The sequence below is a fragment of the Orbilia oligospora genome (genome assembly GCF_000225545.1).
Source record: "Orbilia oligospora ATCC 24927 unplaced genomic scaffold scaffold00173, whole genome shotgun sequence".
NCBI classification, from domain to species: Eukaryota; Fungi; Ascomycota; class Orbiliomycetes; order Orbiliales; family Orbiliaceae; genus Orbilia; species Orbilia oligospora.
The window spans coordinates 900065-926353 of record NW_011645730.1 but is presented as its reverse complement, the minus strand read 5'-3'; the positions used below and the strand labels follow the sequence as shown (position 1 = coordinate 926353).

The 26289-nt window shown below is 45.9% G+C and overlaps 7 protein-coding genes across 7 annotated transcripts; 3 read left to right on the top strand and 4 right to left on the bottom strand.

Annotated features, from left to right (window-relative positions):
• Positions 1–635: 635 nt before the first annotated feature.
• AOL_s00173g264 (uncharacterized protein) lies at positions 636–5341 on the bottom strand (the record flags this gene model as incomplete). Its single annotated transcript, XM_011128006.1, has 3 exons — positions 636–2126; positions 2203–3894; positions 4172–5341. The coding sequence occupies 3 exons, from the start codon at positions 5339–5341 to the stop codon at positions 636–638; spliced, it is 4353 nt and encodes a 1450-aa protein (XP_011126308.1).
• Positions 5342–8975: 3634 nt separating this feature from the next.
• On the top strand, positions 8976–9662 carry AOL_s00173g263 (uncharacterized protein; the record flags this gene model as incomplete). Its single annotated transcript, XM_011128005.1, has 1 exon — positions 8976–9662. The coding sequence occupies one exon, from the start codon at positions 8976–8978 to the stop codon at positions 9660–9662; it is 687 nt and encodes a 228-aa protein (XP_011126307.1).
• A 2831-nt stretch (positions 9663–12493) lies between these two features.
• Positions 12494–14243, bottom strand: AOL_s00173g262 (uncharacterized protein; the record flags this gene model as incomplete). Its single annotated transcript, XM_011128004.1, has 2 exons — positions 12494–13785; positions 14036–14243. 2 exons carry the CDS (start codon positions 14241–14243, stop codon positions 12494–12496), a joined length of 1500 nt encoding a protein of 499 aa, XP_011126306.1.
• A 1806-nt stretch (positions 14244–16049) lies between these two features.
• AOL_s00173g261 (uncharacterized protein) lies at positions 16050–18129 on the bottom strand (the record flags this gene model as incomplete). Its single annotated transcript, XM_011128003.1, has 2 exons — positions 16050–17839; positions 17910–18129. 2 exons carry the CDS (start codon positions 18127–18129, stop codon positions 16050–16052), a joined length of 2010 nt encoding a protein of 669 aa, XP_011126305.1.
• Positions 18130–19544: 1415 nt separating this feature from the next.
• Positions 19545–20074, top strand: AOL_s00173g260 (uncharacterized protein; the record flags this gene model as incomplete). The annotated part of the gene is made up of 2 exons (XM_011128002.1): positions 19545–19638; positions 19704–20074. 2 exons carry the CDS (start codon positions 19545–19547, stop codon positions 20072–20074), a joined length of 465 nt encoding a protein of 154 aa, XP_011126304.1.
• A 1676-nt stretch (positions 20075–21750) lies between these two features.
• On the top strand, positions 21751–23004 carry AOL_s00173g259 (uncharacterized protein; the record flags this gene model as incomplete). The annotated part of the gene is made up of 2 exons (XM_011128001.1): positions 21751–21983; positions 22062–23004. 2 exons carry the CDS (start codon positions 21751–21753, stop codon positions 23002–23004), a joined length of 1176 nt encoding a protein of 391 aa, XP_011126303.1.
• Positions 23005–23763: 759 nt separating this feature from the next.
• AOL_s00173g258 (uncharacterized protein) lies at positions 23764–25414 on the bottom strand (the record flags this gene model as incomplete). The annotated part of the gene is made up of 6 exons (XM_011128000.1): positions 23764–24293; positions 24355–24422; positions 24515–24887; positions 24951–24957; positions 25040–25147; positions 25241–25414. 6 exons carry the CDS (start codon positions 25412–25414, stop codon positions 23764–23766), a joined length of 1260 nt encoding a protein of 419 aa, XP_011126302.1.
• Between the last annotated feature and the right edge of the window lie 875 nt (positions 25415–26289).

Genomic DNA, 26289 nt, shown 5'->3' with positions numbered 1-26289 from the left:
AACCGGGGAAAGGATATTGATAAGGCCTTAAGAGGGGACCGAAACGTTAAAAACACGATCTGGTTGGTCTAATATAATACCTGGCTATAGTCTGAATACAAAGGAACAAGAGGGCCAGGAAATTAACTATATTACAAAATAGAAAAAGAAGGGAACGCACGAGCGAGGGAGGTATCATCGGAAGGGAAGGAGGAGCGAACAGAAAGAAAAAGGGTCAACAAGTTATAACAAAGGAGAGCGAAAGTATACAATTCCATATTAAGAAAAAACGGTAGAGAAAGAAGAAGAGAACAATAAGAAAAGAGCAAGACTTAAAACGCTTGTCATTCATAGAATAGAACAGAGACGTATATCATAATAAGAACGAGGAAGTCGTCCTGTATGCCGTCGATAAAGGATGGCGTACTTTTGGAAGTCATGATATAGTGACGATGCTGTGCAAGCTACCAGAGGAACGGGATAAAAATAACAAAAGAACCGAGGCATCGTTTTCTCCGAAAAAATAGAGCCTCCAAGAAAGAAATTTAAACTTGAAAAGAACCAAACATACGCTACCTTACCCGAGAGTTTATATATTTTTTAACGCTAGGAAATAGTAATAAAGGGAAAACCCCCTCCGACTAGGGAAATGCCTCCTAAACGGCGATTCCGCGTTTCTTTTTTCCAGAACTCTTGAATTTCTCGCCACTGACCGCTGGGGCAGGTTCAATATTAACTGGTGGACCTGTATATCTCAGAAAATCGGCTAAACCACTCGAGTCTGAATCGGGAGCGTACGCCTTCGCATCTCTCGCCTGGAATATCGACGGTTTCCTGGGCATTGGCGGTGGGGGCGAAGACACCATCATGCCTTTTGTCGCGATCCCACCACTAGACTGGGCCCTCGGCGGAAATTGCTGCTCCATCACTGGCTTTACAGAGAGGGGAACATGTTTCCTCGGCGGAAGGCTTGCAGAGCTGCCGCTACTGGCACTTTGCTGGAACTTTGGGGCCATACGGGATTCAACTGGGGCGGATACCATGGCTTTTGAAATCTTGCTGGACTTTGAGGATGAGCGGAAGCGACCAATAAGCTGAGCTGCACTACTTTTCTTCTTAAGAGGTTGTTGCTGAACAAATGGTTGCACCGGCGTAGGTTCTGGTGGAGGGGCATTCATGAGGAAGTCCATCAATGACTCTTCTTGCCGCGCCCTTGGGGCAGGGCGGTCGAAGAGTTCGTCGTCTTCATCATCAGAATCTATAGCATAGGGGTCTTTTATGCGAACTTGTTTCCGAGTTGGACCGCCATCTGTTTGTGGGCGTTGTAGCACCCGAGGGGAAGGCTGTGGTGGTTCGGGCTTTTTAATGAGGTCTGCTTGGGAGTGGAATGAAGAGTGGGAATTCGACTTTTCAGCTATGCTAGTCATTGAGTCTTGTGGTGTAGCGTTAGGTCCATTATGCTTTGAATCCATCGCCGATCTGTATGGTGTTCGGGAAGAGATTGATGGCGTTCGTGATGAAACCGATGGCGTTCGTGATGAAACTGATGACGACCTTCCAAGTGGAGGGTTGACAGGTGCGTCAAGCGGGGGTGGTGTATTTCGGAAAAAGTCAATCAATGCAAGTGTGGAATCGGCTGTCGCTGGCTGGGGTGCTCGGGCTACAAGCTTTCCTCTTGAACTAGCAGAACGTAAGGATCGGATTTCATCGATGGAGCTTGCGGTGGGTCGTCGTGGTATTAATGGGGATCTGGTGGCAGGTGACCTTGGTGATTCAAGAGGTGAAAGTGGTGCTTGCCCAGCAGTGATTCTAGTGTTTGGCTGGGTGTTTATCGCTTGTAGGGATGCTCCACGTGGCGGTTGCGGCATCATTCCAGATGAGGTGGATGTTGAACGTGGTGGGAAGAACGTTATATTGTCGTTTGCGGAGCTAACTCCAGCTAGGCGAGTTTGTTTTGAGGGGATATCTGGAACGATGTCGTCGTATTCGTATTCTTCCGAGGCAATCGTTGTCAAAGGTCTTGACTTTTGAGCGCTCGATCGTCCAGTTTGTGGGGATTGAGTTACGGGAGTTACAATCGGAACATATTTATCCACAGAAGCCTTTGTTCTGCCAGAGTCACCTGAGCCTTTCCTCGACGAAGCAATCTAATTGTGTAAGGCAGCCAAAAGTTAGCCCAAACATCAAAGCAAGGGGTTTGCGCAAGAATGAGTTTTCCCTTACCTCAAGGTCGATCCGCTTGACATTATCAGGCGTAAGAGTGTACTGCAGTGTTGCACCGCTATTAATCAGTTGTTCGAAGCTGCGTTCCTTTTCATCGATCTTAGATGCATGAGTATCACTGTAAGAGCTTTCGTTATCCCAATCCTGCCTGCTGCTCACTTGGCGCTTATCATCCGCAGTCGTTGGCCGTCCACCTATAAACCCTTTTAACTTGGCGGATGTCTGAGAGGAAACCGACGCGGAATGCGCATGACCCTTAGTCTTGTTAAGAGTCGCTTTAAACCGTCCTCCCTTGGCAGCATCCGGCGTTGCGGGTGGTGTCCATACCCGTACGCCAGCCCGCTCACTGGACGTGGGCGTGGAAACGTCACGGTTGGAGCTAGGGCGCGCAAGGTCAAAGGAGGGGTACTGTCGCCGATCTGCGCTCAAAGCCCCAGAAGAATGAGATCTTCCTGTGAGTGATTCGGACGAATTTGAATGGGTAGATTTGGCAGTTTGTGACAGGTCTGGTGAACCGAAAGGAGATGCGCCACGCAATGAACGAACAGGTTTGGTCTGACGTTTCACAGGCTCTGGTTCGTCATCCTCATCAAACTCTGGATCGTGGCTATAGAGGTCTAGAAGCTCTTCGCGAGCAGACTTTCGCGCATCGAACACGCTGGGTTCGTCATTTATGTGCAAAACTTGTGAGATCTGCAGGGTGGGTTGCTTTTCTGGTTCATCATCTTTCTGCTTTTCATACTCCACGATTTCGTCATCGGTATGATGTTCAGGATAGAAGTCTGGTGCAGACGGTGCTGGGGCTGGTTGATAATATTTTGAACGCCGCCTCCGCTCTTTCGCAATATCTCGGGTGGCGGATGTCGCGCTTTCTGCTGATGAATCTGCAGAAGGACGACGAACAACAAGCAAGCCAGACTGTTCCGCAATTTGCGAATCGCTATTCGTGCCAATGATAGGAGACGAGATGGGAGTCGGGAGAGCGATATCTGATGTTCTCGCTACTCCAATTTCGTCAGGCGAGTGTAGTGATCGATCTACAGGACTTTCTCTCTGTGCGCTATCCCTGCTTTCATTTGGCTCTTCCTTCTCACGTAAAGTACTGATTGTACTACTTGATTTCCTCTCCGTAATTTCAAACCCAACAGGTGCACTTCCAGTTGATATAATCCGCACAGATTGTGCTCTATAAAAGGTTGGGGTAGTAGCAGTTGCTTCGGCAGTCTCATGGATGACGAAGCTATCCAACGTGCTCACTTCACCAGCTTCGTCGTCGATATCAGTGGCATCTTCGTCGGTTTCGGCTATACTTTCAAGATCCTGCTCTTTTGAAACTGGGTCCGGGAATTGGTGTGGTGGCCTCTCAGGTACCGGTGTAATAGCTTCTTCTTCTTCTTCTTCCCCATTCGGTCTGAGGCTCATAGGACTTAGTGGACTCAGTGGGCTTATCGGACTCAACGGAAAATCAACATCTTCGGGTGAGAACGGGAACGATCCAGGAAGCGGCAGCGAGTTCGAGCGTGCTCTTCGATAAGATGTTCGCTCAATTACTTCCTCTTCTCCTATAGCAACATTCACCTCCTTTGGTTGCGCCTTGCTGAAGGGAAAGACGAATGTTGATGAGTGCGATGGAAAAGTCGTCATACTGTTGGGTCGCGGGAAATCAGGGATTCCAGAAATAACTTCATGCTTCTATAGGGTCGAAGGGGACGGGCCGTTAGCTATATATTATATATCTCCCATGCAAGTAGTGGAAAAAAGACTTGATCTGCACAGTCCGCTTCCACCAAAGACGTCCTTCGACCGCATGGCAGCTAAGCGTGAAACACATGGTGGGCCTGTTGTATTGTGTTGACCCCGCGACCAGGGTGTTGTACTTTTGCCACAGTGGAGAAAAGGGGTTGGAAAAGAGCATGCATGCAAGCAGATACAATCGAGGGCAAGTGGGGGGTCTCGCGATAAAACATACCATGGCTGCCATGTCGGGGATAACCATTTTCGCGCCATTTCCCCCATCCATATTCGAAGGTGTCTCAGGAATTGGTGTCAACGGAGCACTTCCAAGCATTTCGGCCGATGCCAGTTTCCGTAGTCCGGATTTAATAACCGGTGGCATGTGCTCCTCAACTGGACTGATCCCGTCGTCCGATTTTTTAGTTGTGAGATCTCGAGTACACGGAGATGCAGCCCCAGAGTCAGACCGACTCTCCAGAACACTCTGAATACTGATGGTGCTGATTGTGCTCTGTCGTCTGCTATCACGACGGATACTCGGTGCTCTGGAAGCTATCTGCCCCCCCGCAGACGGACCACGTAATAGTTTCTTCCATTGTCGCCACATCCGTCCTAAAACGGGGTTTAATGCAACTTTCTCCATATCCAATTCTTCAACCGAAGGTCTATCAACGGCTTCATAGCTGCCATTTGTGCCCTCTTCAGCCGCCGCTGCAATACGGGCTTGGGAAAACCTAGCGACCGTTGCATGCCCCGCGACCAAAAGGGTTTGTTCCCCAATGAATTCGAGGATAGATGTCAAAAAAATAGCAACAGCTGGTGAGACCGCAGTAGGTGGGCCGTTCCTGGCATATTGATCAATGCCATTCGATGAGTATTCCGACTCCTCGTATCCTTCGTCGTCGTCCTCCTCAAGGTCCCCTAATGATGAATAGATCATACACCTCAGTCTTGCCTTCTTCCATATCCTCTCAACATCAAACTCATCGCCCTCAGAAGGGCCATCCTCCAGGTCATCCCCATCCCCATCCCCGAGATATTCCTCGAGCTCAGCCTCCGCAGACGCAATCGCCTCCCTAGCCAACCTACTCTTCAAAACTTCAGTGACAGCAGGGCGAAGAGACCTGAGCGTTGTTGATTTTCCAACCAGTAATATCGACCAAAGCAGATAATCAAGGAATTGATTTACCAGTCTTAGCGCGTCGGGCGTAACTAGAATTGTTGGCGGGCCTGGCTTGACGATACCCTCTGCACACAAGGTCTGAAAGAATGACTCGTGGTCGCTGGTAACAATTTGGGTGGCAGCTGAGGTTGCAATGTATGCAGCTTCTGGTAGAACACCTGTTAGCGGAGCGGGCGTTGAGGAGCTGCCCCCGAAAACAGAAAGGGCAGTGTCTGACGACATGCTGAGGCTTCTGGACCTCGAGCGTGCTTGGGGAATCAGGTCTATAACGTCTGGTCGAGATTGTCGCATCATTCTTTATACTGGTGATCCCCCACTATGGGAACCTGCGCCGTTGTAATGTCGGGGAGTTGTAATTTGAGTTCACAAAACAAGTCGTAATTAAAGAAATAACCAAGCTGTCAATGCGACCGTAAATATATTTCTCGCGGCAGCTGGGGGCAATGTGCCAGGTAGACACAGTCCCGTAAATGGACGGAGAATGGACGGAAACGAGAAACAAGCAATTAAGCCCAGCACACAAAAAGAAAGACGATGCGATGCACGAGCACAAAAGCAGTTTCGTGATATCGCGAGTTTGGGGTGTTCAAGCTCGATTCGGAACTAATAATAGTAAAGTCCGAGGGCTTGAGGACGATATGGGTTGGAAGCTATATTGTACGCCAGAGCCGTTGGCCAGCTTTGCTCTGCTTGATTCGGAGAAATGTATAAATATAACGAATGAGAAGCAAACTTGAAGGTTTGTTTTAAGCGTTTCAGATCGAATTGAAGAAATCGGATAGGGGAACTGATAGGTTTGCGATCGCAATGCTCGATACTTACACGAGCGATGAGGTATTACCGGGGTAGTCAGGCTGGCTTCTGGATAAATTCGATAAATAAGGGAGGGCGTTCGCTATCCAAGGATTTCGAACTGGGCAAAAAGGGGAAAATAAGAGATCTAGCTCAGAATTAGTCAGTATTAGGCGAATAGGCTTGCTGCAGGTAGTTAGGCTCCACCGGGTCACTGAGTCGTGATCTAGCGTCGGCCATCGAGCAAAACGAACACAGGAAGACAGACTAAAGGTGGAGAGAAAGAAAATTAGATCTGGAGTTCACAGACCTTTTTGTCTTTAGTGGGAAAAACATAGAACAGGCACAAACATGGAGAAAGGGTAGTGAAAGGATGTCACAGCGTCAGGTCTGTGCAGGCACCGGCTTGTACCCCGGATTGGTTCGCCGTCGACACTACGACTTGGCTTGCAGAACCACCAAGGTAGGGTCATATTCATGCAGATGCAAGGCGTCGGGCATGTGGATGCACTGGTGCAAATATAGCATGCCAGCCCGAGATACCAGCGGAAAATAATGATGATAATAAGACCATGCAGGAGATAGCATAAGATAGAACAGAGACGGGTAGACTAAGAAGCATATGCATAAAAAAAAAAAAAAAAGAAAAAGAAGGATTATGTCGGTCATCTATGCATTTCGCGAAACCGAGACGCACACCGGCGAACACTTGTCTCATGTTCCCGATATATTACTCTAGTTTCCAATACTTGGAAGGTTTCCAAATATTACGGCCCCGGCCAAGTTGAACCAAACAACGACTCAACGAAAGTTGTAGTAAGTCATGACGGTTGAAGATCGAAGATATATACCGGCAACCATTCTATAAACGAGAGCCGACTGAAAAACTGTGGAACAAGATCCACAGACACAGGTGACCAAATTGGAGGGGAGAAAACGAGAAACACAAGAAGTCGCTAAGCAGATCTAATACGTACCGAAAGTAAGTCCTCCTTGGAGGTACAGGAAGGACAGACGGGTCGGTGTTGGCAATGGTGAAGTGAAGGTGGAGAATGATTAGTCGTGTTATCGGTCAGGTCGCATGGCAGCGCAGTGCGTCGTGCTACAGAAGCAGGGAATTCATGTGACCAGTGGACAAACCCATACCCATACCCGCACTACGCCAGTTCTTGTGGAAGTAGGTCGATGAAACAATGATAGTGACAGGTCGTGAGTGTTGGTAAGGGCAGTGACGATGATGTTGATTATGATGACAATGATGTTGCTCGTGCTGAATCAATCTTGGTGTTGAGTATCGATTGTGGGATAGAAAGAAATGAAAAAAAGATTCAGTCAAAGGAAGCAACGACTCCAGATCCCCCCGTATTCTGTACTGTAAAAGTCCTGGTTCGGATTCCCAGTCACCAGAATAAAAGAAATCAGGAGAACTCGTCCTTATTTTGTCTCTTCTTAGTTTCTTTCATTCATTTGTTCTTTCGTTCTTTCAGAATTCTTTAGCAGTGGGGGCGAAAAGGGTATAAAAGGCTCTGTTAAGGGTGCCCTTTCGTAGCTAGTCTTTGTTGGACGACTGCGATAAATTGAAACTGACAGGCCGGGTGGGGCTGCAGGCTATCTCGGTCAACTTTACAATTGGATAGCGGGCTTGAAAGCCTCCGTTTTCGGGTTGGTATCATCTCTCAATCAAATTTATCAAATTTATCAAATTTATCGATTCGATAGCACCAACGGGCTAACTCTGCTGTACATACGAGACCCAGGCCTGCGGAATTCCGCATCGAAGAGGCAGTTATTGCCCGTCACTCATGTAATGATGATCACCCAATGGCGACTGTTCGGAAGGATCTCTGTCGACATCCACGAAACTTTAGATGCGACTGCCTCAGTTGGTTCTTCTGAAAACCGATTGACAGCGATTGGAATCCCAGGTCTTTCTCCTTTTGCACGATCCGGTGTCGCCTACGGTTCAGGGGGGTCCAAGAAAGGAAGAAGCGTCTGGACTCTGCTAAAGGCCCTGCCCTGGTACCTGAGCTGTTGACCAGGGTCCAGCTGGAATTGAACAGGGGAGGGCCAGTGACCTCACGGAATACAGCATGCTGTTGGCTCTCAATCCTCCATGGGCCTAGCCTAGCCTGCACCTGCCGCTTGCTCAAAGTGTGTTTGTTCATTTGACAAGAGTGCCTGTGCGCCAGACCATTTCAATATTTCGATTTTGATTTTGGAGGCAGACATCGGTATGTATCCTCGAGACCAGACGCCGAGGGTACGGCTAATCGGTACGCTACACAGGAATCGACACCAGTGCATACAGCGCTCACCAGCCTTTGAAGCACACATATATAAATATATTAACATGTGTATTATCAGGCCACGGGTGCGTTCTAGGAATATATTCAAGTCCACGCTTCGACTTCGTCCATCCAGGGTCAGCTCTATCAGTGAACATTTTGACACCCCCAATTGGTAGCCCGTGTGGACTCGGTAGGATCTCCAGTTCAGGATGCTCATCTTCATGCGATCCATGCCTTTGCCGTCTAAATTAAGAAATCTATCGCCGCTTCAACTCCGTTAAATTCTTTGACAGAACAAGCGCTTTACCCTGTATTATTATTCCAACAACAAAACATGAGAACTAGCAGTCATCAGGCAGCGGCCACACTTCAAGTCGCTGTGTGGGACGAAGAGACAATTGTTTGACTGGCCGCCTGGCTCGCACATGCCCCCCTATCGCTTCCTACCCTATCATCAGCCGCGCACACAGATTGGACCGAGGCGTTCCCCTTTTCAAAACCCAAAACATGCCAAATGAAATCTGGCGATAGAAACACAATTATAAACCAATTCAGCCTCCCCCGTCTATCGACGCTCTGTGCGCGCGCGTTAATCGCATGTAGAAGAACGGCACGTCATTCTTTACCAGCTATATCCAACATCGAGATATTTCATCTCGATACAACATTCATTTTTAAGGCATCATATTCCCAATATTGAGCCGGCTCAACGAACATCTCTCAATCCACTCGTTTAGAGCGTAAACTTCTCTTAAAAAAAAAAGAAAAAAGTAACAATGTTGCTTCACGCCCAGCTCCTTCTCTCCTTCCTTCTCATCTCTGGAAAAGCCGTCCAAGCTGGTTTCTTTGACGACATCAAATCGGCTTGGGACCCTGTAGAAAGTGAAGTCAAATGCTTCTTTGGTAACGAGGATTCCTGCAAGAGTACTAGCACCGATGCCCCAGCGCCCACTACTCCCGCAGTTGTACCTACAAGCGTACCTGCGAAACCCACAAAATCAGACGAAGGCGAAGATGAACCCGAACCAACAACAGCGCCGAAACCGAGCAAATCAGAATCGCAACCGGGGACGACAGCTCCGCCCAAGACAACCTCTGTAGCCAAAACCTCAACCGCTGAGCCAACCAGCACAGCCGAAGAGAGTAGTGTCACAACAGAAGCACCAAGCTCAACCCTCACAACAAAAGTTTTGACAACAACTTCAGTCGAATCTTCAACGGAAGCACTTGACACTGCTCCGGCCGCCACGACCTCTTCCTCAAGCCAAGCCTCAGAAGGGTCGTCTGACGGTGGCACCATAAAACCCGGCATAGTTGCCGCCGGTGTCGTAGTCGGGGTAGTCGTATTTGCACTCGTAGGTCTTGTTGTATCACTTGTATATAGGAGAAGATGGCGCGAGAAACAAGCAGCCATCACGAAGGCGAGGGAGGAGCAAATGGACTTTGGGAAAACTGGGGTATAAAATCAACGGCATAATACAGAATAATACATGTTACGAAATTGGGTTCAATAGGGCGTGGGTCATGTACTATCCTATAGTTTCAAACCACGAAGATATTTTTATTTCACGACGCGGTAGCTATATGTAGAAATCTTACGATGTATATATTGGGCGGCATGTAATTTTTGTTCATTAATACTATATGCAATTGCGGGCAATTACGATTGACATATTGATACATTTTTAAAACCTGGCCAATATTAATGTTTTCTCATCTACAGAGTACTCGAGCAGCATCACGAAGACTTGATCTAGATCCCCTCCCTTCCCGAAATCGTGATATCATCGGACAGACGCTTCGCTCCGTTAGGCCTATAGGATCCATTCGCCGGCTCGGTTGGCTTCGCTCCACAAACCCCAAGCCGCTGCTTTTCCGACGCCCAGCCCGTAACCCTTTTCTAAAATATACGGAGATATCCATACCTAGGATATCGATAGCGAGGATCTTGTCGCTGCATCACATGGTCTTTACTATGCATACCAAAAAAGGTATGTAGAAACCCACATCTTGATAACACGGAGCATTATGCAAGCCCAATCGTCGCTTTCCAACACCATTAACTTGTGTGCATGTTGCACAAGCGGAAGGAAACATGGTGTATCAGCTGCCCCAGTCGCCACAAGCCAGCAGTGCAGAAAGGTTGTACCTGCAGGAAGCCCCTCTGCAGGTCCTGAACTCGAGGTAATTATACATTACATCCCGTCTTACGCGGAATAATTCTGAATCAAGGACGGAAAGTCTCAACGTTTAAGGTTCGGGTTTCACGGCAGGATAAGATCTTGAGTTCTTGGATTGGTGCCTTTGTAATTTTGGTTCTGAACTTGAAGCTCGAAAGTTTGACAGAAACTTCAATAAAGCCAATGGTCGTAATATATCGCTGAGAAAGATAGACCTTGTGGTGTACTGGTAAGCATACGGGATTTAAAACCGAGGCTATGGTTCGATTCCATACGTGGTCAGCTCTCAAATATTTTCCTTTTTGCTCCCGTCAGTACTGTACATATGTACCGACATACATTTTTATGTGAAGAACACCACGGAATCCAACCACAAGTGACCGATCAGAAACTTAAAATACTTCGTTGTCGTCTAGTGTAGCGCTTTGTGCTCTTTAGCTTTGTCGAACAAAGTTCGGTTCGGGAAATACAATGCAAACTACTTTGCATGAATAATAATAATCTCCCCTTGATGATAGCGAAACCCATTTCAATAGCCAAATTTCGGGGATATCATTTTAGCCAGGGATGCCCTTTCAATGCGGTTATAAATTTGCAGAGTATTGAGGTTTTCGAAGATGATGAGTGGATCGCAGAGGCTGAACGGCACACTCTTGACTCCGTCAGGTACTACATATGTATGTACATACCAAAGACCATTAAGCTCCCCCCCCTCTCCCCCCTCCAAAAAAAAAGTGGGTGTAGTAACTTAAGTATATTTTTTGGGAATTAGTTTTCCATAAAGTTCTTGGGCATCACGCGCCGTCCTTAAATCCGTAGTTACATAGCATGATACATTATAACAGGTAAGTACTTAATAAGTAGCTACATACCTGCTTCGTTGAATTATGTGACTACGTACTGCATCTGCACCAGAATCACAAAAGCCACTCAACTTTCGCTTCACTTCTCGGCTACTTAAAACCTCTTTCACCCTTCCCGTGCGGAGAGGCTGACCCGCGCAGCGCAACCCAAAATGAGTCTCCTTCCGTTGATCAATTGAGTGGTTCGTGCTTCCTTGGCTGGCCAATCGCGGGGTCGATGTAGTCGAAAACGAATTTCAAATCCAAAATCTCATGAATCTAGTGCTTTGTCCAAGTCAGCACCCATTTCCCCGCCGTGAACACTTTTAGGGCCGGTTCCTGACGATCAATCCATGGGTTCTCTTCTTCAACTTTCCCGGGAAGCTCGAAACGGACAACTGATCAATGAATTTGGAGGCGAACCCCTTTTGCAGCCACGTTCTCTTGGCCATTGCTTATGGTCGCAGCTGACTGTGTTTAGTTGGTGGGGCACATGTAATGGAATGAACTCCACATTCCAGAGATTCTGCGCTCGTTTCAGCAAGGGACCGATAAAACGGAAAGCCGAATACGAAAGACTTTTCGATGCTGCCTTCTCATCCTTCCATACATACTTAAGTCCTCACATATAGTTTCGAGGGTTGCGCTGGAAAGATGGAACCATGGCGTGTTAGGGCATGGTCGGTTGGCCTATTCCGCTTGGTCCAACGTTTAGCCGTGGTCGGTGTTGTTACCACAGTTGGTTGATTATAGCTCAGTCGAGGGTTCAATATCATGTTTGGGGCTGTGCTATGCAGGAGAATTCGAGGGAAATTCAAGACGTTGCAATTTTTGAGAGTCTCATATCATCTGGGGGAAATACAAAATATAGTGTGATCTCGCATAGGAAGGAAAAATATACGCTCGTGCTCTACAGCCCTCCTTGACCTTGGACAGCTGCAGAGTACAATTTACATACTTATAGCTTAGTCTCGTGTACTTTAGCTACCTGTTAGGATTAGGTAGCTGCATTAATATTAACGTCGCGAAGGCTCAATTTAGAATACCCCCAAACTCAATAACATACAAGTCTCGAGACAAGACGCTCAACCATCATATGCAAAGTAGCATACATGTAAAACTATCAGATCTTTTACGCAACATATATTAGTAATTATCCGTGTTATCACCTTGGTTACAACAATGCCCTTCATAAAGATGATGAGTTATATGTCGTATAAAAAATACAAACTAAGTTATCTCGAGTAGCCCGTCGAATAGAGCGGTGTATTATCAGAGCACCGGTACCAGTCTCCTCCCCAAATCTGTATCGACCAAGAGAGTAGTATCAGGCAAGGTCTGGAGGAACCCAGCTAAGCAAACCGCTCTGAGCCAAAGTAATCTTTTTACGAAGACCAATTGTTTTATCTCTCGTCGTGGTCCCTGGAGGAGCTCTAAGTGAGCAACTGACACGCCCTTTGGTAGTGGTCTTTGCTCAGCCAAAACTTTAGTAGCGAGAATATCCCAGTACGCCTGTAAGGTGATGAAGGGAGCACAGCTCCCAAGAAAATGATCTAGCATAGATAACATAACTCCTGAGGGAGAAACCTCACTGGGACTTGTAGAACGAGTTGGCTGATTGGGTCCCTCAAAGGCTTGAATCCATTTGATCAAATTTCTAGCCTCTATGAAGTCGAGGACAATGGTATGGTGCCCCGGCGGCCGGTTATATGGGTCATAAAATGGGGGTTCTGCGAATTTGGTCTCAAATTCCGGACCTAGGTGCTCACGACATCGTCGAGCATGCTGCAACCAAGGGATACAGGGCATTTTCACCTTGAATTGAGAGTCGGAAGATATATCACCTGCGAAATCTGGCCTCCCGACTACATAGATCGAGAACCCGTACCTCGAAAATTCTTCTGCGAGAGGGTTTAAAAATTCGGACGTTATTTTTTCTATTGGAAGAATGCCCAGATCCATCCCAAGCTCTTTAATAATCTCTCCGAGTCCAATCTTTTTGGTGGGATAGGCAGGTGTCGTCAAAACATCCACTGAGCCGAGAAGGATACCAGCATACTCCCAAGCTCCGCCAAAAGCTGATTCATATACTTTGTCATCTTTATCCGTGAAGCTTCTAGGCAAGGCTGTTCGCATTCTTCGAAGAATAGCTCCGGTTTCAGTATCAGAAATCTCTCCACCAATTCTCAAGTAAGCATCAGGATTGGCATCATGAGAAAAATATTTTTTAATTAAAACGTCGTCGAATGAAAGATATCCTTGTGCTGACCAGAAGGCCTTTTGAACTGCCAAAATATCTGGACCCTTTTCATCTCGGCATCCATGAATATCGGGGAAATGTTGAAATACAGCGACATCTCCGAGTTCAGCATGGTCACGGAAGTATAGTCGAGTATATAGACCCTCAATGTGAGGGTAGCGCTTTTCATCAAAGTTTAGAGTGGTACAACCAGAGAGTAGTGCAAGTACTGAGATGCATAGTACCTCTGCGTATGCTGGTGGGGCAAGAAGGTCTCTGGGAAGATAATCGGTGTAAAAGGTTTTCTTATCAAAGCCACGGACGTCTATGATGTTGGTATGCTCCATTAGAACAACCCAACTAGCGGGGGGGGTGGGGTCCAATTGTATTGGTGTTCTGTCGAAGGATTCTAGGTCCTTTTCGAATTTTGGACGATAAGGAGTGTCGTTTGAGATTGTACATTTGAAGGATATTCGTCTGAAGAATGGGGGTATAAGCGACCGACCGAACTCGCATTTCGCTCATCGAGAAGCTTGATTTCGAAAACCTGCTGTACCATCCAATTGCCGACTCACCGGCCTTTAGACTTCTTGGGCCGGCGGCCAGAACGCCCTGCACTACTGTCAAGATCGCGAATAGGAGCGCCAATACACCAATAATGGCGGTGAAACCCAGGCTAATAGGATCCCAATTGATTTCATTTTTTGTGGCAAGCTGGGCCGCGAGGAGCGCCCTTAGAAGGCATTCAGTGGCATTTTCGCCTGGGCAGATGTCAAGGCTCATGGCAAAAACCGGCTCATGAGCACCAAAGTAAGAATGTCGAAGGCTTTGAAGAGCTTAGAGAGAGAGAAAAACACAGATAAATTGGGAGTCCTAGTATTGGTCCAGACTACCAAGCAAGAGAGCTCGAGGTAATATTTTTTGCGGTCTACGATATAACTACGGCCGGTACGAGTGGGGAAACTTCGATTTGATGAGTTATGTGCATACGTTATGTTTTACTTCTTCCAGACAGCTCCCGAAAGCCTCCATATATATAAGCATAAAGTTGTCTTATAGCATGGGTACTAGGACAGTTATTTTCTGGCTTTGGCTTATCCAAGCGGGGTGAGATAATCTTTGTATTGGCGTACTCTTTAAGTCGTCTGTGTTCGCAATATATTCGTGAGGCTGAATTCGTGGGCACGTTAGCTCTTGGGTTTTCTTCCACTTTTTATGCCGCGCGATGCAAAGTTTGACTTAGCTATCCTCAGGAGGATATACATATATCATGCATATGTAAGTAAGTATAGAATGGTGTTACCTCACAGATGACTAATTTGTATGTGCGCTCAGAAATTGGTTTAAAATGTGCGCTTCCATCCAAAGGAGTGGTTAAGAAGGAATAATTAAGCAAACTTTGGTCGTCCATCATGGATACATTGCTATTCGATCGTTACGAGTATCATTTTCAGCCATCTGCAGCCACCTATCTCGCAATCGCGACGGAAAAGTCAAACACCAATAACGGTCCAGAAAGCCGTTCATTAGATATGCAGGTTTGCCTCCATGTGGATATAGTTGCTCTCCATGGATGTTGGCGAGCTGATATTGTATCCGAGTCTTGATAGGAGGGTTTGCGCATATGCACGAAACCGCATGTCTCTGCATACAGAATCGGGACGCCGACGCATGGAACTCAGCTCGGTTGACTGATGAATTCCAGTTCTAATACGAGGACGGGCCCCAGAATAGAGGATGGGATTGAAACTAAGGAGTGTAATTGGACAAAAGTCACCATAAACGTCGGCGCCCCGCAGCTGTGCACGGCCGGTACATTAAGTTTACGGGGTAACTGATACCTAAAAGTATGAGGACACCCACCCTCTCAAGTAATTATTATGAACCTGATTTCCCAAATGTTAGACAAAGTTGGAAGTAATCTTGAAGTATGAGTATAACTATGGCTAGAAAGATCGCGATAACTAGTCTCCTAAGCTCTTAAGCTCTTTGGTATCTAGATATCTCCGAGAGTCCGAGCTAGCAATGTATACATGCACGTAAATCGTACTGGTGAAATACCACAAAAGTTGTGGCATTTCTGCGTTGTCGGAACGAAATATTATCTGGGTTGGATCGATTTTAGTGAAGCTTATGATAACCTCCTGTTGAATAGTCTCCAAATTATATTCATTTTCTTATCTTCAACAAGCATATGCTACAAATTTATATCCCATGAGGGATGTCGTACACGGGTCGACGGTTGGTTTTATTGTAGATTGCATAACTTAGACCGAGAGGGTTCCCCACCACGCATACATGCATACAAGACGACATCGATGGTGGTGCCATTCGAAAGCACATATTTATATGAATTACCCGATACATTATCTCATACCCAGCTTGCTCCATCTAAAAAATATTTATGGGAGCGAGACTATATATATCTATAGTCGAAATATTTAGATGTGGTAGATTCTTGAAAAATAAAGTTTACTATGTATATTGGGGACTGGAAACGCTAAACTAACTGTGAATACATAAATAAGAGTACTAGTACATAAGTTCTCATGACAAATCATCAAATAACATAAATATCTAGCGGAACGATTAAAGTAGTTCGCCGTAGATTGGGCGAGAGTATCCAGACATATACTTTGGCGCAGCAGCTTTAGGTAGCTTAGGAGTGCTGAGGACTTGCACTCCCTTTGCACTGGCGGGCTTGGCTGGAGCCTCGCAGCCATCGTAAATAGTAGCGTTTGTAATAGAAATACCATCGGCCAAGTCCCCTAGAACCTTTCTGACGACTGTGTCGATGGCACCGTTGATAAACCCGTCCTTGGCTCCCTTCTTTGCCTTGTCCCTTAGCCTTTCGCTATTGCCGATAGATGTCTCAATCTCCGCGACAACGTTGACCTTTGCGGCAACGTTGAAAGTGGATTGATAGTGGAAGGTCTTTTCTTTGGCTCCCTCACAAGTGTTGTAAGCCCAGACGTTATTGACACTGGTGTCGATACCTCCCCATACACCAAACTTGCCAGTATCCGCAATTTCCAGACCGAAACCGAAACCCCAGCGAATGTATGGATTGATCTCGCCCTGGAACTCGGGGCCGGCGAACTCGAAGTTTGGTTTGAACTGATCCTTGGGCCAAGATGGGACTGAGATACTGGGGTCTGTGCCAGCGACAAGTCGTATCCGAGCGCCTTTAGAACTGAAGCGAGCACCCATAGTTGTAGAAATGGTGGCTTCGCCCTTGAGCACAACTCCGGGGCCTGCAATAGCCTCGGGTGCGATCTTGAGAAATGGGGAAATACCCATGGTCTTCAAGATATCGTCCCCGATCGCCGCGCCGACGTTGTAGTCGTGTTCCTTGGAAACCACGCCAATAAGTTCAAGACCGAAGTTTCCCTCGATCTGTGGCGAGATATCAAAGATGGCACTCGGCAGGGTTGCTCCATTCACTCGAGAGATCGTGGCTTTGAAGCCAAACCCACCCTCGAGATAGCAGCCGACACAATTCGCCCCCATGTCAACGTCGACTTCTCCCTTGAATGCAACACCTGTGAGTGGAATTTTGTGCTTGGGGTCTTTCTTTCCAAAAGAAACCTTATAATTTCCGTCGACAAACTTCTCGAGGAGGGTATTGAGGCCACTGCTGACAACATCCACAACCGGCTTCAGGCCTTCTTCGACGTATCCTCCAACAGTGCTTGCCACATCAACGACTGTATCGATACCTTCTCCAACCAAATCAGCAGCCTTGTCAAGTCCTTCACCAACAACATCAATTCCCTCGCCAACCAAATCAACAGCCTTATCAAACCCTTCACCAACAGTATCGACCGCTTTGTCGAACCCTTCCTCCACCGTATCTACAACTGAGTTAATACCCTTTCCAACTTCTTCCTCGCATTGAAATTTGAACAAGTCCTCGAAAGGTCCAGAAAATGCGCAGATACCGGTGCGGAGGACACTTTTAAGGTCTCTCCTAGCGAAGCTCGGCCGAGGGTGCTCAACAGTCCTGATCTTGATTTCAAAGTTCTGAAGGGTTTCATTCCATGTTGCCTTCTCCTTTGTGAGAACTGTTGTAAAAGTAGTTTTATCGTAGGTGACGGCAGTAATTTTGTAGGAAGTTCTTTCCTCATCAGGGCCGCAACCCGTGTGATGATGATGAGTGAAGAGAAAGAAGTAATCATTATCGCTTTGGTTGATCCAATCCCAGGACTTGATAGCAGTGTCCATAGCGTTCTTGCTCTTGAATTTTAGTGCAATCTTGGAGTCCTGATCGGTGCAAGTTATGCTTTCGGTAAGGTCATCAAAGTTCTCCAACAAGATGAGCGGATGGTTCGCATCCGGTTTGGTAATTGTCATGTCAGCGATTCTAAGATGTGCCTCCGCTGTATTGATTTTTAGTTAGCCGGTTGTCTTGATTCAAGTTGCCTATTTAGTTGTTGATTGGAAGCTTACACAATGCTCTCCCGTAGAACATCTTGACTTCATCCTGGGGCTTAAGCCGAGATAGATCATCGGATCTTCTCTTTAAGCCTTTGATAATATGTTCCTGACGAATAGGAACCATACCAATATGGTTCTCTTCTGCAGCAATTGGAACGTGCCATTCTGCAGCTTGGGAAAGCCCGATTAGTCCCAAAGACAAAACTGGGAGAATCTTCGAAGCGGCAACCATTTTGAAAGAGTGAAGGTCCGCCGGCGGTATTAAAATTACAAGCTAATAAGTTAAATTTGGGCAAAAAGATATATATGAAATGGGAGAAATATTGAATTATTGAGAAAACGAATGTGGAAATAAAAGGATAAAGAAATAAAATACCCTACGACCGGCGAGGGAACACTGGAGGAATGGATGTTATAGACTTAGATGCTGTTGTAGAATACATGACAATAGCGAGTGGCATGCTGAATATATATGAATTTCCGTCTCTAATCGAATCTAACACGAATAAGCTTAGACATGACGTATCCAGTGAATTAACCGCCAATTACTCTCGTTTGTAGACTGTCGTATCATATTATCGTGTCCTATTGTTTCTCTCCGCATGCAGGAACAGTAAAAATCTTTGAGGAGGCTTGCTTCTCTCCCCAAACCTCCTGTGCATCCCCCTGCGGCTCTTGGCGCATCATGATTGGTCAGATCCTGGAAGCGAGGCTCTCGTTACACAAAATTGCACGCAACCCAACACTTCTTTGAGCATAGGCTTGCAACACTCCGAAGATGAAACGATTCCGAAAGGTTTAGCCTCAAGCCTGACTTTATGCATGTCGACGCCACGAAACCACCGCCTTTCCGATATTGATGATATCTTTCTTATTCTGCACAGAAACTGGCCGCTTACCACCGCCAATGTTTAAACAGGCTCAAGTAGCCGGGGTTATCTGTTGTTTTCGTACGGCTGCCAGCTCTAACTACTGAAGGTCAGTTGAGTCCGCTGGGACCGGGAGTAAATGCAATTTGGCTTGTAACAATTTGGGGATAGGGCCAGTGATGCTTTTCCCCATCCTTGAATTCGCCATTAGTTAGCCACCGTTTTTTTGCTCTTGCATAATTTGACGCACCTTGTGGAGGCTTGGTTTCTAGCGAAGTCTAGAAGGTTTCTGACATGGGCCGCCAGACGAATCACAATAATCCCCGAGTTTTAGCTCGAGACCCTGAGTCTTGGGTAGCAAATATGTATACCATATATCCAAATAGACATTTCATACAAATCCCATAGAGGAGACGAGTATATATATTGCGATGGCATCCACCTCGTTGCAACTTTTCTACTCATCATCAACTCATTCTAAACACTTCTCTCTAAAGTCCCTGGTGGATATAGCTGTGCTGGCCACGCTCAATCAATAATTCAATTATCAACTTCCAATCTTGTCATTCTTTACACTTCTTCTCTATAGTTTTGCTAAAACTAGTTTATTATCTCGATTTACACGGTCAATTCTGTTTTCAAGATAATCACTCGCCTTTCTAACACCGATTCGATATTCTCGAACTATTCATTTAGCTTCGAATATCTTGGTTCCACTTCAGGAATAACTGAAAAGAGCAGCCCTATTTCACAAACGGGTTTCTATAACTCTAACAAAATGAAGTTTTCGGTTCTTTTCTTTATTCCCCTTCTCATTGCTGGCTCTTCAGCTCTGGCGAACAGTGCGACCTCAGACACCGGCGTTGCTCAATGTAGGTTATCGATCCAGACCTCTAATTTCATAAATTGCATCAAATTAATATGATAAATCCTTTAGTCAACCATCGCCAAGGAGTAAGAGCCGCATCTTCTTACGGCCCACCTCGTGGTGTTCAGCGTCGTTCGAGAGACACACGTCGAGCTGTTACCAAAGAAACAAAGCGTCAAAATACTCCCACGCCTTCACCAGATCAGATCAGAGCCGCTATTCTGTCTCTTCCAGCTGTGAAACAACTCTCAGCCGAAATCCAACAATTCTTGACTACAGTGCCGTCTGAGATATGGGCAGTTCTACCGAAACTGAGTCCCGATCAGTTCACAATAGCGTTGGAGCAGCTTGAAAAGGGCCAACTGCCGGATTTTGCAAATGCTCAGAAGGCGGTTCCACCCACCACTCCAAGTACCCAACCGCAAGCTCCTGCTGCTTAGCTGTCTATGAGTAACAAAATCTAAAGGCTCGGCTTGGAGGGAAAAGCCCGATATTAGAACAGCATTTCTTTTCCTTCGTTGATTTGTTATTGTGTTATCTTAATATTGCGCCTAATTGGTTTTGCTTGTAATTCCCTTTGTATAATTGTGTTTTCAATCATTTTTCATTGTAATGGTAATGGATATATTTGGGCCACACGCCATTGATCAGTGTGTCTTCTTGTCTCTGCATATGGTTTTTTGATTCTTATTGGTTTAAATTTGTGTTAATCGACATTTGCCGGGTTCGGGTTTTTTAAATTTAAGGTTAATATCAAACGGTTAATTCATAATTTTTGTTGTATTGCTATCAGGTTGAGGGGCTAACTAGTCCCTCTCGGGGCCCTGAGAGTTAGACATACATATGGAAATGGATTTGAGGCTAGTCCAAAGGTGTATGGTCTAGTGCAAGGTTTTAACCTACGAAACCTAATGACGGCTTATAGGTCTAGGCCCCTTCTATAGATTTACAATAGAGGGGGCATTTGAGTGCCTATGCGAAGAGAGACATACGCTGAACGTCCTAGAGAGCCACTAAATATGCTTAACTTACTTCTTATCGTATCAAAAGATCGATACCGCGATTAATTATAATCTTTACGTTATAATTTATTGTAAGATCATAACATCAAAGGTTAACCGGTTCCGAGATCTCAATCCGATACTGACCGAGATCGTGTTTCTAAGATCTGCCCACCTTGACGATTCGGCTTGAACCTACGGATATCTGGATCTAGCCCCCCTATTCGCATCTAAGGCTTTAGAGCTGAAATGTAAAGGGTAGCCCCGTCTCCCGTAGATATTTCATGTGCTGTTGGTTCGGCCTAATCTACAACTAGCTGGCAATTGTCCAGGGACTTATAAGGAATAATGTCCAAGTTTCTTTTTCCTCGGAGGGGGGCTTCCGTTAGCCAATCTTGCGACAAGATCTGAGATCTCGAAGCTGCATATCTGAGGTGTCATATATTTTGATTTGAAATTGAATGTTGTCAATTCGCCAATTGCTCCCCGGAAACTTCCACCCTCCTGTCACACGGAATGCCGCCACCGAAAGCTTGACCAATGATAGCTTAGCAGTGACTATATTCTCACATCCCAACATGGGGTTTCTGCTTGCTCTCCCGCCAAAAATTGCAACACTTGCAACCCGACATCAACATCCTGACATAAATATTCTACGGTCCGGCTTTTGAACACCAACAAAACTCATAGTTTTCCGAGACCATCAACAGGCATGCAACGGCAGGGTACTTCAGCTCAGGTCTGGGCGGAAAAATTCTATTTGCTCGCTGGGGCATACTGCAGCAGCCACCATTTTCGAAAGTTTTTCAGCTTCAATCACAATAGCCAGACTTGCGTAATGACAAGGCTCGAGGCCATAGCCTTGCGCCCGGCGTTTCGTTGCCCCGTCATTCAACATTCATGGGGGTATTATTACAAGCTCTCTCAAGAGTTCAATAATTGTATTATACCCGGTGAACTTGGACAGCGTAGTAGTATAAAAGGGGCCATCTTTCACATCCTTCCTTCCGAAGATTTTATAAGTATCCACAAGCGTTCTGTAAAGAATTGGCACTACCCGCTCAGTTAACTAGTAGCTCTTGTTTTGTGTATTCGATTTAAATTCTACCCGCAAGATGAAATCGTTTGTTACCAAATTTTTGCTCTTAAGTGGAGCCTCATTAGTCACCTCAGCGCCAAACCCAGTGCACATTCTCCAGAAACGCACGGGAAGCAATGGCTGTAATGCCGACAATCTCCTCCGTTTATTGAGGAATTCCGACAATATCGGCGAGGCTGTCGTGTTCTGCAGCACATACTTGAATCTCCCCGGTACAACTATCACAGTTGCCACCGTAACACCCACTCTGTAGGCTCATTTTCTATACTACACTGCTTATATATCTATTCATACTTCGACGCTAGAAGTTACTAATACTTTATACAGCACTATTAGCGAGACAACTACGATCACGGTCGTCGATGAAGTCGAAGAGACCCTCACAAAGACCCTGATATTCACCGACATCGACACCGTTGTCAATACAGTAACGGATTGTGCTACTAGCACTAAGACTGCGACCCAAACGGATACTATCGTTACCACTATCACTCAAAACTACGTGAAGCGGAATACACATGCTCCCCTAACAGAGAGGGTCGCCACATACCCTCCTGATCGGATCTCCAGCGCTTGCTCATGCCTGACAGTCCCATTGGAGATCATCCCCGTCACCTACACCGCCCCGACAGTAACAATTACTGCATCTGACTCTTTGACAACCGAAATCACCAAGACTTTGACGGAAACCGTGGATGTTTCGAAGACCATAGTCGAAGTTACTGAAACTGTTACAACTGTCACCAACTACAAAGAGGTTGAGGTTACAACCACTCTGACCACCATTGCTACATTTTATACCCATGTGCCTCCACCACCACCAGAGAAATTTGTTCTTCGATCCAACGGGCCCGGTGTATCACAGCACTATCTGAAGGCTGTTTCCCACAACAACTCCCCCTTTATCACTCATGCTATCTTCGTCTCCGATAAAGCCCAAGCGACTGTATGGTTCCTTGATTCAGAAAACCGTCTTTCGTACAATAATGCAGGACAAAGTAATTCTGTTTGGGTCTCATACACTCTTGGAAGTGCTGACCCGAGAGAAATTCTTTGGGACTCTCCGTCATCTGTCAATGGAAACTTCCTGAAATGGACCAAGCATGCCAATGGCAATGTGGTTCCTAATGATGCAGTCCTCGATAAACTCCAGAGTTGTGTGCCAGTTGAGGCCGATATCAATGGAGCGAAGACTTTATTCATCGGTTCATTCATTGATAACAAGAACGACTGTAAATCTGTTGATTTGCACCCGGAAGCCCCTCTTTAAATAGTAGGCTACTGATCCACACTGTGGTAATCAGGCCTTTGCTATTCCCTTTTTAGGAGCTACTGAGTTAGAATGTACCCGAATAGGACAACTTCCATTTGTTTTTGTTTTTCTCATGGGAATAAGGTCGATATATCACGTCGATTTCTTCTCTCCCAGGCCTCCAAACCAACGAACCCTAATCCACGCGTATACGTATTTATAATGAAATTATTTACATTCATATCACTAAATTCTCATATTGATGAATTACATTTGTGTGCAGGGTGACCGCGGGACGTCGGCCACGACCCAGTCAGTCTTAGATAGTGAGCTAAACTTTATGTTACCGCTTAACATTACTCCCGGCACAATCGCAGGCATGTGGACGGGACTAAATTATAGAGTAGGCTCACACGCTAGAATGAACTGTGGAAGAACCCTCCTTATCTTAATCTAAGGAAGGCGGGCAATGTTTATGCCTACATTAGTTGAGTGCCCGTCATTATCGGCTCAGCAGCACTAGATTAATACCCGACCCAGAATCCGAAATGTATAGATTTCACGGTCATGGCTCATCGACATATTTTTCTCAATATTGTAGCATTATTAATATAATATTCGTAAAGAAATGCTCACATGTACTTTCAGGGGTATACATAAACATGTCACCATGCATACCATCGAAAATAGGAAAAACAAGGCTAAAGCGTGAAGAAAAACAGAGCGTGTGATGAATGAAAAGACGAGACTGGCGTAAAGAACTCATTAATGGGATATTCATAACTGTCGTCCCCACTCTACTGGTGTAGCTTGGAACTCATCTGTGCGACCACTACTCCCGCTCCTCGCACTTCCAAGCCCCTCACTGCCTGGCGGTACCTCTAATGCTGCTCTCTTCTGAGAATCCAATTCTAGGACTTCTTTTAGATTTAAAATCTTCCTCTCCTTAACTACTGTTCCGCTTTTATCTTGCTTATCTCTTGCCGCATCGGAATCCTGTATTTCCATCTCTATCCCTTCTGTGGATGGTTCCCATCCCATAGCCTCGGAGATCGACGCCTCTTCGTAAAACGACTCGGGGGCGCTTTCCAAGTCTCTCTCTTCAGGGTTCCTCGCAACACTAGGAGGATCTCGGGTAGGATCCGTCTCGCGTACATCCTCGGTTGACTCTGATATGAAGTACTTGGTGCATTTGAATTTCGAGGCGAAGGTGCTAGCTGCAAATACCTTTATAGCTGGTGCACAACAACAAAGCATACCTAATATTACCTGAAAAAATATGAAAATCATGATGACACCTGATGTATCTAGGGGCAAATAAGAATATTAGTAAGGTTCTGAGGAATAGGGGCATAGGAGGGCGCATACATGTGATATCACTGCTGGTTTCCGCCTCACGTATTTGACCAAAACGTAACCCTTCGACAATACATCCACTGCAGGAGTTGAGGCATGGCAGTTAGCTAATTACGTCTTTGTTTGTCCGCCTAAAATTGAAATATTTGCGAATAGAGTCATGGCTCCTTACCCTCCACCTAATGCGAACATAACAATGCTCTGCAATTTTTTCTTCCTCTTGATATCCAATCGAATCACCAATATCGCCGGCAATAGGAATATCGCAATATCGACTACCAGTCCGATCGTTATTAACGTATAGGTGACGGCTCGGGGTATGCATGTATATGATATGGAATCAAAGTCCCATGTGCTTCTGATCGGGTTGCACCGAAAAATTGATACGAATATAGCGATAAGAACATGTATTATGTTGATAGGAATAAGTCCGGTTGTAATTAAATAGATGGACCAGGAACATGCATATGAAAGTCGTTGAATGAAGAGGAGGAGGGATGTGCGGATGGCACCGACGGCGATAAATAATGGTATCTGGATGGCGTCTAAAGTTTCTCATATCAATTAGTGGCCTTGAAAGGAGTCGTTGAGGCTGCATATCTGCGTACATATCGTCTAACAATTAATTAATGGTTAGCAGACTTAATACTAAAGAAGCTTGTTATTCTGTGGAGATTTTGACACATCGGTAGCGTACCTTCATTGTTTTCTCCACATCGGCAGGGCTAATCCCATGGTCTGTATGCCATCCGAGACCGTAGCTTGTAGCAACAATCATAGTAACGGCTACTCCCATAATACAGATCTAGAAGAGCAAATGACGATTAGAATATTAGTCTCGAGATTCATAAATCCGGATGCAGGGTAGGACCACGATATATAAAAAGGGAAAACATACATACGCCGGCCCAATAACCAACCAATCCTCAAGGAACAACTCTTGATTTGCGAACCTGACTCGCGTGAATAATCGGGCAGCGACCCCTCCGGTGCATAGTACCATTGATACAATTGGTGCCGCGACGATCCATGCTACAAGTTCCGAACCACCAGCTTGCGCGGCTTCCGCCATACTAATACGAACGCCTTACAATGTTTTGTTGGAATTTAGTCGCTCGGTTGAACCATTCCTGGAGGCACATTTGGAAATTCTTCGATCGAGCGTGGAGTTTTCGACAATTAACAGGTGGATCGTTTCGCTTGACGGCTTCTTGGGTAGATAGGAGGTCTGTTTTCTGGGTCGTCGAGGGATTAATTCATAGAGACATGATAAGTAGCCATATAGCCATGGGGGAATTCTGCTTTTGGTGTTTTGATTAATTTATCACCGTACAGTATACAGGAATTCGAAATGTAATAAACTTAAAAGTCTTATGGGAACCGTGACGAAGATATAGGCGGGTCCAAGTGTAACACAAGGAATTCGGTAGCTTAACTTAGGCAGGGCCACAAACCACCACCCCACAAACCGAAAGTGAATTCATGAGAAACATCAAATCGGGGCAGCTTTACGAAGTAAACTTTTTTTTCAAGAGTTCAGATCCTCGTAAGTGTGGAAGTGATTGGCTGGCGTTATGTACCACACAGACACGCGACATCCGAGCGCAACCACTATAGCGTTACCTGGGTTGGAGGAGACGAACCGTATCCCCGAGACCGTTCAGGTTAGACCTCGTTGGTCGCTGTTTTGGGCCGTTGCTTGCAATTGTCTTACATCTCAATTATGCTTGCAGATTGTTAAGGGATGAATAAGCCCAGGTTCTAACTAATTCACAAGATGGATGTTTGTGTCAAATGTAAGTACGTACCGCATCATAACGGATGAAGCTAGCTAGGCACCAAGGTGACCATCTCACACTAGGAGATTGTTCTGCAACATGCTCTGTAACATCGTCTGGGACTGATTACCGAGGCCGGTGTACACTATGCCTCCCAAAACCATGGATC